This window comes from Atheta coriaria, unplaced genomic scaffold, assembly GCF_025399875.1.
Source record: "Atheta coriaria isolate IRGN ID8LTWV9N9 unplaced genomic scaffold, Caltech_Dcor_3.1 hic_scaffold_3_pilon, whole genome shotgun sequence".
Taxonomy (NCBI): Eukaryota; Metazoa; Arthropoda; class Insecta; order Coleoptera; family Staphylinidae; genus Dalotia; species Dalotia coriaria.
Genome location: NW_027045445.1, coordinates 4172688 through 4188329, shown reverse-complemented (window position 1 = coordinate 4188329; position 15642 = coordinate 4172688). Strand labels below are relative to the sequence as shown.

General features: G+C 38.5%; 1 protein-coding gene across 1 annotated transcript; it reads left to right on the top strand.

Moving 5' to 3' along the window:
• The first annotated feature begins 110 nt into the window (after positions 1-110).
• LOC135789895 (succinate dehydrogenase [ubiquinone] flavoprotein subunit, mitochondrial-like) lies at positions 111-2379 on the top strand. Its single transcript, XM_065299959.1, has 5 exons — positions 111-406; positions 484-905; positions 960-1263; positions 1314-1711; positions 1792-2379. The coding sequence occupies exons 1-5, from the start codon at positions 112-114 to the stop codon at positions 2326-2328; spliced, it is 1956 nt and encodes a 651-aa protein (XP_065156031.1). The 5' UTR covers position 111; the 3' UTR covers positions 2329-2379.
• The last annotated feature ends 13263 nt before the right edge of the window (positions 2380-15642 follow it).

Here is a 15642-nt window from a genome sequence, read left to right as displayed (position 1 = left end):
TTGTTGCAGAAATGTTTATTAAAAACTTTACAAATCAGAGGTGTCTATGAATGTTTATGAGACGTAATTGACATTGTTTATCATTCAATATCGTCTATCAATTTTCTAAACATGTGCTCTCTGCTGATAAATATTAATAAAATATTAAAATATACAATTCCACGCTTAACACTCGTCAAGAAATATGCCTCAACTGAATGCATACCATCGAAAACGACTAGACTCTGCAAGACATTTGATGTTACTGATCACACTTACGATGTGCTTGTTGTTGGGGCTGGAGGGGCCGGCCTACGTGCAGCGCTGGGGGCCGCTGAAATGGGATATAATGTAGGAGTTGTGACCAAGATGTTTCCGACTAGATCGCATACAGTGGCTGCTCAAGGAGGAATAAACGCCGCCCTTGGTAAGTAAAGTTCATCTAATAGTTGCAACAGTAATGATTACAGTTAATCAGCATGTCGGTTTTGCTGCTTTCCTTAGCATCTATGGGTGAAGACTGCTGGAAATGGCACATGTTCGATACCGTGAAAGGTTCTGATTGGCTTGGGGACCAAGATGTCATACATTACATGACTCGGGAAGCGGCAAATGCAGTTTTTGAATTAGAAAATTATGGTATGCCATTCTCTAGAACTGCGACTGGAAAAATATATCAGCGGCCATTTGGCGGCCAATCTCTTGATTATGGTAAGGGGGGCAAAGCGTCTCGCACATGTGCAGTCGCAGACAGAACTGGCCACAGTATGTTACATACGTTATACGGACAAAGTTTGCGATTTACTTGCGATTATTTTGTCGAATATTTTGCTCTTGATTTACTGATGAAAGATGGGACTTGTCAAGGAGTTATAGCTTATTGCATGGAAGATGGATCTTACCACAGATTTCAAGCTAAAAATACGGTGAGTTTGGCGAAACTATTATTTGGGCAGGAATCTTACTTAATGTTTTAATAGATTCTTGCGACGGGTGGTTTTGGGAGAATTTATAAATCATGCACCTCTGCACATACCTGCACAGGTGATGGTGCTGCAATGATGATCCGCGCCGGACTCCAGGTACAGGATATGGAATTTATCCAGTTTCATCCTACCGGCATGTATCCAGTGGGATGTTTGATAACTGAAGGTTCACGCGGCGAGGGTGGGTATTTAGTAAACTCCGAAGGTGAGAGATTCATGGAGCGGTACGCACCGTCTGCTAAAGATTTAGCATCAAGAGATGTTGTGTCACGTGCGATAACCCTGGAGGTTTTGGAAGGTAAGTGATTTAATTAATATTTTATATGACTGTTATACGTTTCCTTGGAGGTCGTGGTGTTGGTCCGGGGAAAGATCACGTTCATCTTCAACTATTTCATTTACCTCATGATATTATATTGAAACGATTGCCGGGCATTCGCGAGTCCGCAAAAATATTTGCCAACGTTGATTGTTTAAATGAATCAATCCCGGTTCTACCCACTGTTCATTTTACAATGGGAGGTATACCTACTAATTATCTGGGTGAAGTTAAGCAATACTGTGGGGATGATGATTTAATCGTCCCGGGTTTACTTGCCGCGGGTGAATGTGGTAGTTCCAACGTTCACGGCGCAAATAGATTGGGTGCAAATTCATTGCTGGAGCTGGCCGTTATGGGCCGTGCTTGTGTGGAAGCAATTAAATGTAAGAACAAGCCGGGTGAAAAAATGGATCCATTACGTACTGTATGTATTGTTTCATTTAAACATGTAGAAATAATAGCAGTGTAAGGTATAATTATTTAACATTTGATACCTATATGTAGGATGCTGGTGAAGAATCGTTGGTACATGTATATGAACTAATGAAACGCCGAAACGGTATTCCTGCAACGGTTTTACGCGAAAAAATACAACATACAATGCAAAATTTTGCTGCCGTCTTCCGCACAAAAGATCTTTTGTGTCAGGGTATTGAACAAATGCAGAAACATTGGGACTTGGTGAACTGTTTAATAGTCCCCGATAAGGGTAAAGTTTGGAATTCCAACATGGTTGAGACGTTGGAAGTTGAGAATCTTATTTTAAATGCAATGCCCACTATTATTGGTGCTGAAGCGCGCAAAGAATCACGTGGGGCCCATTCTAGAGAGGATTATCCTACTAGAATAGATGAATTTGACTATGCAAAGGAGTTAGATAACCAACAGAGAAAGCCTTTTGATAGTCATTTTCGGAAGCATACAATTGCTTATATGGATTGCAAAACAGGAGAGGTTTGTTTGACCTACCGGCCTGTGATTGATTGTACTTTAGATGAAATTGAATGCCCAAGCATTCCTCCCAAAACAAGAACATATTAATTTGTGTCAGCGTATGTTGCTAACATATATTAAATTTATGAATTTGAATAATTTGTAGAATTTGTTTTACTTACACTCGTCGCGCTGATCGATGTTTGTGTATAAACAACTTTTTATCTCGTTGCGCGAATAACAATGTGCAGCTTGCGCTGGTACTACAGGCAGCAGCGTAGGATTCAGTCCGTTTCTGCCTGGACGCGGCGCGACACGTTACCGTTGGCCAGTACTTTGTATTGTTTATAAAGCATAAAGCTTGCGAACGCGTGGCATACTATTTTATGTATTACTATACTATTTTGCCTTGCTCGTTAGTGAAAAGCAAGCTAAATTTGTGTCTTAGTTGCTTTCCTGCCATATTAATTTTGCAATTTATTTTATAGAGAATTTTCCGTAGATTAAGACTGCGATTCGTTCCTTTCTACCTATCTCCTTTACAATTGTGAATTGTGTTTTGAACACAACTTACACCTTCTTATCGCATTCGTCGCGTGGAATGCAACGCATGAGATCCCCTCACACCGCATGTTGGCGCATCTTAGATTAGTTTTGATCGCAGGTATCGTGTCAAAGCGATTCGCGCACAAGGTCGCGTGCCATCGACGCACTGCTGTCACTTTCTTATCATACACTGACGCGTCGTTGCTTGCACAGTTTGCAGCCAGTTTCGTGCCGGTATCTGGTTAATCCAATATTTTACGCGACTCTTATTGTTTGTCCGCATCTACTTTCCAAATTCGCAGTATATTCGATCATTTATAAAATATATTTATTAACATAATTTGTGATTTTCTTGGATTTTACAGTTTTGTTTGCGAGTTTTACATGTTTCGCCCTGTGGGCATCATCAGAAACTGAAACAAAGAACAGAATCAAAACTGTAAAATCCAAGAAAATCACAAATTATATTAATAAATATATTTTATAAATTACTACCATGGATTACGTATTCAACTTAGAAAATAATAGAAAATAATAAAATTAATCTTCGGTAATCCACAATTTTCTCATTGTTATCTCTTTTAGTTTAGAAGATATTCACTTTTGAAAATCATGGAACTAAATTATCCTTGCCCATTCCAATTTAACTAGCTAATTTTATAGAAAATTTTCCGTAGTTTGAAAATTTTCAATCTGTTCCTTTTTATCGCGTTTAGTTTTTGAGAAAATTGAGAAAAATTAGAATCTTCTCTCGCCGTTGCCAATTGCGGCATGGCACATTCTTGTATCATTTAGATCGCAATTATGTATCGTGCCACATGTAATTCGCGCACAAGGTCGCGCGCCGTCAACGTGCCGGGAGTCACTTTTACCGTCACCCTCGTCACGTGATTGAAGATTATAAAACTTCCAAAAATTCTTTATAGACCAGGATAATGAAATATATTAATTATGTGCAGAAAAAGTTCAAAAATAGTTGCTAAAGGAGCTAAGATAAGAGATTTGCTTTATTGTTCCCAGATTTTTCAATTGCGATTATCTCCTAAACTGCCTTTTCATATAGACTGCATTCAATTCCGGATTGTAGGATACATTATTTATGTGAATAAGAGGGTACGTTCAGAATATAAAATTTTTCCATTGTATTGAACTGTATCCACAACACGAATAATTTATACTCGTAGTTTGCACTCTTGGCTCTTATCGGTGTTAGTGCACAAACAACTTGTTTTCATTGCGTTGCAGCGCATCCGATACGGTCAGCAGTGTTTGTTTCATTTCTTACATAGTCGATCGTGCGCTGCGGCGTAGTGTGCACGCGTTTACTTGCGCGGCGGTCTTCATGGCGACTTATCGCGTTTCTTGTGATTTTAAGTCGGTAGTTGAATTATAATCAGTCACCAAAGATGAGATTTAGAATCAACAGACAAGTGTGGCCTATAGTTATTGAGTTGTCGCTCGTGAAACCAAGAATTTCATGGTTTGTTGTATAACGCACCACGTGTTTACCGTCGGCCGTCGGATATCTGCCGTCGGCTAAGAAATACTCAGGCTTGTTTCGTGTATTCATTTAAATATTAATTTGAATAAACATTATTTGTGCATCGTATGGAATATTTCATCTGCAAAGACGTAAAAAAGTATGTAACATAAAAACTATATTCTATTACAATTACCAACCTTATAAGGAAAAACGATCAGAAAAATTAGTTCAAACTTTAATACATAGCATAGTCGTCACATGGTTGCATATATTAACCTTTGGAATACAAGTATTGGAATATTGTCGCGTTCCATCGGCTGCCCATTCGCTCTCATTCGGGACTTTTTCGCTTTTGTATTCATAATTCTGTCTGTGCTAATTTGTGTGTTTAAGAGATCTGAATTTAGTATTTCTTTAAAATGTGTTTAATACATTTTTCTTAATGCTCTGCGAAAAATGAGCATAATTATATTGTTTTGGGGCGATTTTCTTTTGACAACACCCTGTATGTAAATTTTCCTTTATGCCCAGCCAAAAATTGACAATCTTTATTGTTTTGGGGTGATTTTTTTTTCAATTGAAGATTTCCTTTTGACAACACCCTGTATATAATTTTCCACTGATGTCATGCGAAATCAGGGCGCAATTTGCTATTTTCTAGTGTTAAATTTTATTATTTGATAGCCATTTGCATATGGCCGCTATGCAGATGATAAACATGTTTTAAAATGACGTCACGTGTTTTGTAGGTATTGAAATTGTAAATTCTAAGTTATATTGTATTTAGTTTGTTAATAAAGAAATGTTAAAGGCAATAGCTGTGTTTTATGACTTGTGCACCCCTTCCTTCCATCATTTCAGGTATTGGTTACAACTTATAAAGTATTTCTCAGTGTTGTGGTCGGTCCTGAGAGCGTCGACTCTTAGATATATCTCTACAAATTCTTATAAGGAGTTCTCCCACTCGGGGGATGATCCCCTCTATAAAAATTGTTAAGGTATCCTGTATGATTTGTGTACTCCATCTTTCATTTCAGCTACAGGTCAACTTGTAAGAATATTTTGTCCCCTCTCTTGAGGCGACTTAAAAATTAGAAATATTTTTACAAGTCCTTAAAAGGATGTCCTTATAAGGAGTTCCCTCTCTCTGGGGATGATCCCCCACCATAAAAATTGTTGATATGCCTGATAATTTCGGGGATGAAGCGCAGAGACATCGTAGCTGTAGGATGGGCCGGGAGCAATGGACGCATCGAAGTAGTGGGCGATCGACCAGAGCGCCGGAGGCGCTCTGGGAGATCGACCGTAGACTGTCTTATAACGACACGTGCCAAAAAATGTAAAAATCTCATTCCATCCTGTTCTCTTTCTTCTGTCTCCTCCTCTTCTCTACTCTATCTACTCTCTGTTCTCTTCCTTCTATCTTTTCCTATTCTTTACTACTCCTCCTATTTCTTTCTCTGTTCTCGTTTCTCCTCTTACTTTCTTATATTGCCTTCACTTGTATTTCAATTTCTCTTATATTTCGTTGCAATTCATATATGCAACCCAAATTACACCTGATATTTTTATATTTGAGATAAATGCCTTCCATATCCGAGATTCGATCCGTGTCTGCTAGCATGCCAGCAGGTGCACGTCTCCACACGACCACCGAGTGTTTTTATCATTTACATTTGATTCTTCTATTTATGTTTTTATTATATTCATCTTTTTAAAAACAACAACACAGTTCAATTATGTTGCACTCGCTCCACGCGCAATATGACTTAAGACGTCAATACTGAAAACGACAAAGAGGATACCACAAAGAAATATGCATGAGATTATAATTTTACATAATGTTTTATTGACAACAATAATATAATAGATACATTTTTTTAAATAAAAAAAATATCGACAGCTAGTATATTCGGATGTAGTAAAAACTTGCCTTAAAATACACCCATCTCCAACACTTCAGCTATAGATATTGCAAACTCCATGCGTGCACTCACAAAATTTTTGTCTGGGCATCAAAGTTGTCCATTTGCAGTAATTAATTATAAATCCAAGTTATTCTTATGTGCGAAACGATAACTGATTGCCAACGGACACGCGCGCACAGGTGAGTTAATCCACGATTGATAAACAGAGCAGCGTGCAATTACATAAATTAAATATCTGAACAACAAATATATTTAGCCACGCAAACATACTTATCTGACGGCCGCCACCCACGTCCTACAAACAACCACCACACTGGTCTGTTATTACTAAATGTCGTCCTATTCTAGTTCAATTACAGAATTAAAATCTTTAGTAACGCAAACAATTGTCACGAAGTTTGATTAATGAACAAAACACGTGCACACTACACCACGGCGCACGAACGACTAAACCGGACTAAACAAGAACGACAATTGATAACCAACCCACAGTTGGAAGGACAACAATCTATCGTACCTAAGTTAAAACAACAACGCGACTGCCAATATTTTGTAACCCAAATTATCTGCTGTAAATAACAGAAAGTATGTGATTTGAAGCAATTAAATTATCGAACTTTTATTTTATTTTTGTAGGTTGCGCTCACTAATCTCACAAATTATAGATGAAAGTGATAAAGAGTTTTAAAACTTACAATCTGCTGAGAGAACGTTTGCCCTACGACATCGCGTTCGCCACTTAAAATCAAGCGAACGCAAAACAGAAAAAGAGCATTTTCGTTGGTTTCCCAAGGGATAAACCCAGAATACCTACAATTTGGTAACAGAACGGTTATCCTACGGCATTGTGTTCGCCCGCTAGACACCTAAAAAAACAAAAATTAAAGGATAAAAAACACAAAAAAAGCATTTTCAAAAGGTTCCCAAGGCAATTTGTGACATAATCACAAAAGTTATTAATAAAGATGGCAAAGAAATTTAGTACTTACAATCTAATGAAAGAATGGTTCTCGTAGGATGTCGGGCAAAGGTGCAAACTTCTAAAACAAGCAAAAATTGGTTTTTCGCACTTAAAAATCCCAATTCCAAAGCAACCGCCGAAATAAAATACCAAGGAAAGTGAAAATATTTAAGACGATAGATTGACGAACAAAGCACGTGCATACCACAGCACAGCGCACGACCGACCAAACTAGAAACGGATTTGATAACATGCGCAAGCAAATATGAGATGAGAGAATAGCACTCTGTAGTACTATCTAAATAAACAAGGAACCTGTAATGCAGTTAGTTGTGAATAATCAGCCGGAATTTTTGAAAAAATTTTCGGGAGAACAGGAAAAGAATTATCATCAGAATTTTAATTACCATTCTACAATATGTCATCCTTCAAGATGATGTTTCGAAAAAGAAAAATGAAACCTTTGAGGGCTCTGCTTTGGATTATCAGTTACAGCCAGTCAATACATTCATTTATTGATTTGAAGAGGGAGATATGTCCTTTCATATTATATTAAAATTATGGCTGTTTATCTCTGCACATTCCATCTCCTTCTCTTCAATTCTTTGGAATTTAAAACAAATCACATAAGATATATTATGAGCCCTCAAATGGACGTTCTTGCACTTATGTTTTTGCCACTACTGACTTACTAACTTATGTATTCTACTTATTATACGAGTAATAAACACATGCAATTATATTATACGAGTAGTAAGTATTAAACCGTAAATGGATATCTAAACAGAGAATGAAAAATAGTCCATTAGCCCGATGTTATGCATTCCACCGTAAACAAATATAACTTTTTCCGACCCTATCCAACTTATTGGATACCATATTCGAACAAAAAGGTTTTTATTTATTAAATATTCGTTCGGCAAGTTGCTTCGCAATGCGTGGAGCTTTGCTACAATGTATCAATTTCTTGTGAATGTCTTGCTACGATCATATTTTCAACCATGTTTGCTGTACATCACCGATGACATAGTCGACAGAACTCGAGACAATCAATATAATGTTATAAATAGTATGAAATCATATCCCATGTATCTGATTTCTCAAAAGGATAAAATTAATTTGAAAGTGTTACACTGTCAAGATTTCATAATACACACGAACAATTCCACTCAAACCATCAATTATTTGGAAGAATATTTGAGGGAAAGGACATTTGGAGATTATAATAATCGAAAATATTTAATATTGTTAGACGAAAATGAATCAATGCCTCAATCTTGGTCGATTTTAAACAATCTTTATAATATAATATTCGTGAAATCAACTAATCAGGCGTTTGAATTATATATGCATAACTATAAAAAGACACGCGGAAATAACACAATCAGTATGGTAAATATTTGGTACAACACTAATAATACTTTTAAGTCGACAAAAACATGTTTTTCGACTGGCTTGTCTAAGCAATTAGGACGTGAACTAGTCATTGGGGTTGTAGACAATGTCCCATATGTTAACACAGGTAACATTTGCAGATGATTCAAATAAATTTCTAATTAAAATATGCCAACTGATCAAAACAGGTTTAATGCTTGGATCTGAATTAAAAATTCTTATAGAATATGCAAAAATGTATAATTTTACTCTGGCATTACGTGGAAATAATACAATTGGCTTCGGTGAACTCGGTGATTATTGGAATGCAACTCCAAATTCAGTTAGAGATCTATTTCTGAAAGAGGAAGTTGATATAGTCTGCGGTATTGCATTTTGTAAATTATTTCTTAGTAATACTGAATTGATCATTTCTAGGTTGCCACATTTTAGCTTCAAATGCAATGAGATATTTTGATTTCAGTGTACCTACAACTCAATTTGAAGGGAGACTTATGGTACCAAAACCTCAAGAGCATTTTGACTTGCTATATGCACTAAATATAAAAAATGTGTACTTCTGGATCCTTTTACTTTCAGCATATTTCTTTTTCGGTTTATTGATTAATTGCAGGACCATTTTGTTAGTTTCAACAGATAAATAAGATAAATATATCAATCATTAATATAATTATATTTCAGATTTAATATTATCTTTCACTTTGATATTTTTAAACTATATGGTGTAGCTGTTAATCAAACTATAAAAGGCAAACGTATTCCTTTGGATTCCTTTACACGTGTGATATATGCCTTTACTTTATTACTTGGAATTATATTTACTACAATTTATAATTCCAGCGCGTCCAGCCGACTGGCTGCTCCAAAGTACAGAATATAGTTCAAATTAAACTTTTTTAATAATATTTAATATATTCTAGATATATTGGTGAAATAAGATCAATTTCTGATGTAATTAAAGCCAAGATGCCTTGGTTAGGACTTTCTGAGGCTTATTTAGCACCATTAACCCAAGGCCAAGTATAACATATACTCTATTTAAATGCAGAATTTATATCTATTTAATTGTTTTAGAAATTACGGCTTAAAGAGCTATTTAAACTTAGTTCTACTGAGTTACTACAATCACTGATTCAAAGTGGAACACCCTTTGCATTTATATTCACTCAACTTCAAGTCGGTAAAAAATAGAATACCTTGATAATGCTCACGTTTTACATTAGGTTTCTAGGCTATCTAAACATTGATATTAAGGATGATGTGGATTGGGACCCTTTTCAATTAATGGAGGAAGAATTTATGGTAGAAAAAACTTACATGGTATTACGGAAAAACTCGGTGCTCAAGGATTCCTTAGACATCATGATTGGGCGCTGTTTCGATACTGGTTTAACTCTAAAATGGGAAGAAGAAGTAAACAATTTTACTCATTTGAAAACCAATGCAACGGTATTAATATAAACATATATTATTTTTAGGCATTTTTAGCAACATTCTCAATAATTAAACACTACAAATTACTTGACGACAAAGTTGTTAAGGCGGTAAAAGCAGCGAGTTTAGAGCAAATGAAAAGCTTGTTTACGTTTTGGGCGGTAGGCATTTTATTATCAGTTGCTGTATTTTTCTTCGAAATTATATTTCAAAATTAATTTAACATAATTTTAAATTAGAAAGAAGAGTCCCTTATAATAGGTTGCAAACAAAAGAATTACAGATTCCTGAGTTGGTGCTCCCTAAAATAAGAAGCCCTTCGAATATCTGTAGTGAGAGATGTAGATATAGAGACATAAGGGCGGCAAACTGCGCTCGTAAGGGCTAGAGGGCGCAGCCCGTAAAAATTTAGCCCTTAAACTTTTCATTTGATGAAAAAATATATCCAATAATCATTGATAGTGTGAATTATATAATTAGCCTTAATAATATCTACTGACCTTATTAATTAATAACTAAAAATATAATTATTTCTGTAGAACTTTAGGAACGTATTAAGGAAAACCTATTATACCTATTATATTGTTGGTAATCATTTAAATTAATACTATAGAGCAAGAAACTTTATCTTTTTATCCCAAATCCACGTTGATACCTATAACCGTCGCAGTGGGTACTTAAATCGCACTTAAAGATTTTATTTTAAAGCCTTGTTGTGAATACGATACGTCCGCACTGTTCCGCGGTTGAACTTCAACAGTTCTTTCCGTTTGCGAATTTATCGCTGTTTACAATAACATTGCCACATAAACAACTAAGGCCCACTCTCCGCGGATCTCCTCTCCGATAGTAACGTTTACTTCACTGTCATAGAATATAGTTTTGCGCTAATAACTTTAATTAACACGTACACGCGCCATAAATACACTTATAATGGGCAATTAATAAATCGCAATTCCAATTAAGTAAGAGCACTTAATTAACTTACTAATCGGATCCGAGAGACGCGTAACGCAACGCCGCCTCACGGTTTCATTTTCCTTCTCGCTTGCGTCCCATCCGCATCCCGCTGTTGCTATTACTGTCTTTTCGGCCTAATGTTCTTTCTCGCGCACAGTTCTTCATGGCTGATTATTCGGTTTGGAAAACGTAATAGACAAGAACGACGATACGATAAGCGCGCAGGACGCGGAGGCGGTCGCAATGCGCGCGGCAAAACGTTTCTGGAGGTGGTCGACACACTCGGTTCGCCCTGGGGATCAACAAAACACTATCGCCCCGTTGCCGCCGCCGAGTGGCGCGCTCGGAAACTTTTTTAAAAGCTTATTATCGGCGATCCCCCTCCGGCGCGCGAGCAAACCTTTTATTTTTTTCGGAGGCGAAGCGTCGTGTTCTTAACACTTTTTAAAACTGTATTATACTTTTAGCTGGAGCTATCTCTCTTTTCGCATCCCGCTCGTCCTTCGAGCACTTGATGTTTTTACGTACAATAAGAACAGGCTAAAAGAAAAAAAGAGAGTTTATCGACGGCGCAGTGAAAACGCCTCCAGATTCTTAATTTCGACATCGAAAAAACTGAAAAATATCCTGAAAAACTTCCACAACCTAAATGTGCTTGTTAACTAATCGTCTAGGGGCACATTTAATATATTTGATAATAAAATTTAAATAATAAATTACTTAATTGTTACTTATTTCAAAATGATGACAGGATTTCAAACGGCGTAAAATATAAGGAAAATAATACGAATCCAACGCTAAAGGCGAAGGTGGTAGCCGGTGGGAGAAAAGCTCAAAACACTGTGGGAATTAAAAATCTGGTGTTTTCTTCCGCAAGAAAAAAACGACGCGTTTCGATCTTCCGGCAGCGCTTTGGCGGGCGCCTTGCGCACGGGCGGCCAAGACTAAAAGATCGTGGCGGCTACTTAAGAATTTAAAATTCTTTTACGTAAAATCCCAGAGTGTAGTGCACTTACGACGCCAGCCAGCGCGAAAGGGGATAGAGTCGGATCTATGAAATGGCATTTTAAGTTGGATTACGCCTCGCTCTCGCTGGCAAATTTAAAACGCGGGCGCCAGGCCTATAATACGCTGAAACCCGAAAGCAAACCAAACGGAATGAAACGCAAAAAACTAAGGACTCCGGAAGGGGACGACTCAAATGTGACGCGCAGATATTTTCTCGCGGTTGTGAGGAATATCAGCGCGCCGAAACGTGAAACAAAACTTTTTAATTTCCAGAAACTCGGAAGTAATACGCACATGTAACATGTAACAAGAATTAAATATTTAATATGAAATACCATTTGAATTGTTAATTTTGATGTGCTTCAACGCCAAACTTCAAAAGGATGAAATCATTGCAAAATCTTTCCTATATCTTTAAAATTTCTTTCTTACTTTCTGCTTTAACTCGGTTTAAACGTTTGCGATGCAGTTCAATTTTCCAATTCATTTGACAAGGGGCACTCACGCGACTGCGTTCGCCCATTTTGCCGTAACGCAAATGTGAGTAAAATACGGTCAAACAATCCCCGTTTATGCATTTCTAATGGCGCCGCGCGCCTGGTAACGTCAGAGCAATCTTAGGCGGAAATGATGGAATGTTCTTTTGTCACCACAGGAGCGTTCATTTTCCGCTTGGATTATCCCACCGATAAAAAAGGCAGCGCGGGCGAGAGTGGCGCGCACGGCACCATGAAACTGCCGGCGTGGCAAGCGAACGGACTAGTTTGTTACTTGTTTTGGGTCATTTAGCAGATAAACGTTATGCAGGCGGAGAGGTCGCCTGCGCCGTCGCCCAGTATTGCCACGGCCTTAACGACACCGCGCGGTCCTTTAACGGTCCTTCACGATGCCACCATGCCAAGACGGCATATAGTGTAAACGTCGTTAAATAACCCGAGATTTTAGACATTTTTTCTCTCGACTCTCAATTCCTCCCAGAGTCTTCAAGCTCGCTAAAGCTCGTCGCTTTTCTTCGGCAGCGTTCCACCGTGTTTTGTTTAATTAAAATTTTCTTTCTCTAAAATAAAAATCCAGCACGGGTTACCTTAACAAGAACACGCCTTCATTTGCATATTGAAATATCCACCATCAGACAAACCGAAAACGACTTCTTTTGTCTGAAATTTAAACAGTTATCTTCAATGAATAGGCAAGATTGATGTGTCAAAAATTATTGAGATATCATAAATGATTTTCTTTTTCTTTGCAAATGAGAACCTCGTTTGCCAGCAGACATGAACGTTTAGTGCAATTTGTTTCTCGAAGCGTAATGGAGCGTCTAACGAGGAGTTCGCCGCCACACTGGTGACCAGGGGACCGGCAAATTGAATCGCCTCTGACTCGATGCGACGTCTTTTTTTCCGACACTTTCCTAAAGAGATATAGCTAAGACGGCATTCAGCTGCAGCGTTGTGCGATTTAAAGTAACGTCATGGTCGTTTCACCAGTATTTTAAACATTAATTCTGACTTTTAAACAAGATTGACTTTATACCGAATTGTGTTTGGACAAGATCAAATGCAAAGAGATTTTAATATTATAATCGTGATTTGAGACAATAAACACGTGCATGTTGAATGTATAGAATACAATAATGGCGCAATGTCGAGACTATGATCAATTGCTATTCGATGGGTGCCAGTAAACGAGGGTGTTGCGCGTCTATTTCTGCTTTGTGCAATACGACATAAAGTCACGCCATAATGCACACCCTTCCTAAAGTAAAGGTTTATCAGTGCAATTTACAAAAACACAGACGCAATTATATCAAAATAATCTCAAATTAAGAAGAAAAAACGCCGCGCCACTGAGTTGTTTGACTGGTGATTACAATAAGCGTGTCGTGTGTTGAGGAAAAAGATAGCGCAGCAAAAAAATAATCTATAAAACGAGCGCGACGACGAATCAACGTGTCTACCTAAATACACGGGGGGCAGTGTGGGAGTACGCGACTCATCTACCTATACAACGCGACCGCCACGGTTACCACAACCGCCGACAGCCGCCGCCACACCGTCGAGAAGCGAACATAATGCTCGCTTCGCCGGCGTTTCCTAGCAACCCGTCGAAACGTGCGCGAAGCGGGCCGGGCGACGCTCCGGGGGGCGGCTACATGATTCAACGCCGACAAAATAGCAGCGCGCATTTCTGCGGTGGCGGCACTGGCGCTATACTAATTACAGCGGTAATTAGGATAAGCTCGACACGGTTAGTTAGCTGCGCGCCTCGAGCGCGCCGCGGTAAAGACACGAAAGGATGCTGTGTGCACGTCTCTCACTCGCTCTCGCGCGCCCCAAGGTGTCCATCTGATGATGGCGTGTGCCATTGTTATTGTGCGCGCTGGCAGGGCGAACAGTGCGAACTGCGCGAAGAGTGACGAAGCAAGGGAGGCGGCAATCGAACGGGAGGACTTATAATTAGTTCGAGTTATATAGACCGTTTATATTGTCGTGAAGACGATAATTGCCAACTTTATCTACTTTGCACGCTTAACCCCTTGTTCGCATGTTGTCGGCGCGCAGCGACGAGCTTCTCTTCCACACAGAGAGCAAGATGACCTCTGTCTGATGCCAGCTTTGCTTCTGGAAACTCTGGCATGTTACCATTGTTATCGTCAGGCATTAACTTTATATGCTTTGTTGTAAAAACAAAAGTACCAATATTTGTTAAACTCATAACTTCAACATGCAATATTTATAGTTTTAGGACATTACCTCCCAGAGGAATGAAAAAAGTGGGCCTGGAACCAACGCAACCTCACTTACCATCTTTCTTGTACCGTTTGTATCAGATTCAGAGCTGATTAATATTAAACGCAATCTTTCGCTCGGATCATTGAGTTAAATGATGCAATTTACTCGTTCGCCAGGAAACGCATGAATTAGTAACAAGTCCAATTTCTTCTTTCACTCTATTCACCCTCTTTCAACAACAAAACACAACTTCCGCACTGCCAAACTAGTGCGGAATAAAAATACAACTGTTTTAATTAAAAATAAACTAGACCGATGATAGATGTTCCAAGAAGCACTCGTCTCTCCTAAACGCAAGACGCAATTAATTCAGTTTTAAAGTTAATTTATTTGTGTACACTCGACTGCAGCGCGTGGTATCTCCGGGTTGTGCGGGAGAAAAGCGAGTCTGGTTCCACCGTTAAAACGCTTTGCTCTCGTGGAGTAATCACCTTAATTAAAATGTTCCGTGCAAACTAACCGTGCCATACGTTAGGCGAGAGTTGCCGCCACCCGCGTACCTACCGCGGCAAGAATACTTGTGGATCTCAGTGCACACCACACGGATCGGATTGATTACGGTACAAGATTGCGCCCGAATGTTTGCGGCCAACTTTACCTATTACTTTGGCTATTGTGCGATTTGTTTACGCGCCCGCCCCAAAGCGAAGGACCACGAAGAAGGACTATTATAACCGTTAGCGAAATTCGTCTTACTCTTAAGCGGAACAAGCCACATTTATTTTGCTAGCGTTTCCTAATTAGAGAGATTGTTCTCAATCTCTTGCGACCCACGCGCTGTACAGGAGAGGATGCCCACAAGTCGAAACACACAACAAAACAAACTATCCCCGTTGCGTTGTACAAATGGCCGTGTGCGGCCGGCGAATAAATGGCACCAGTGGAAAGCCATTACTTTACTATCATTTAATCCTT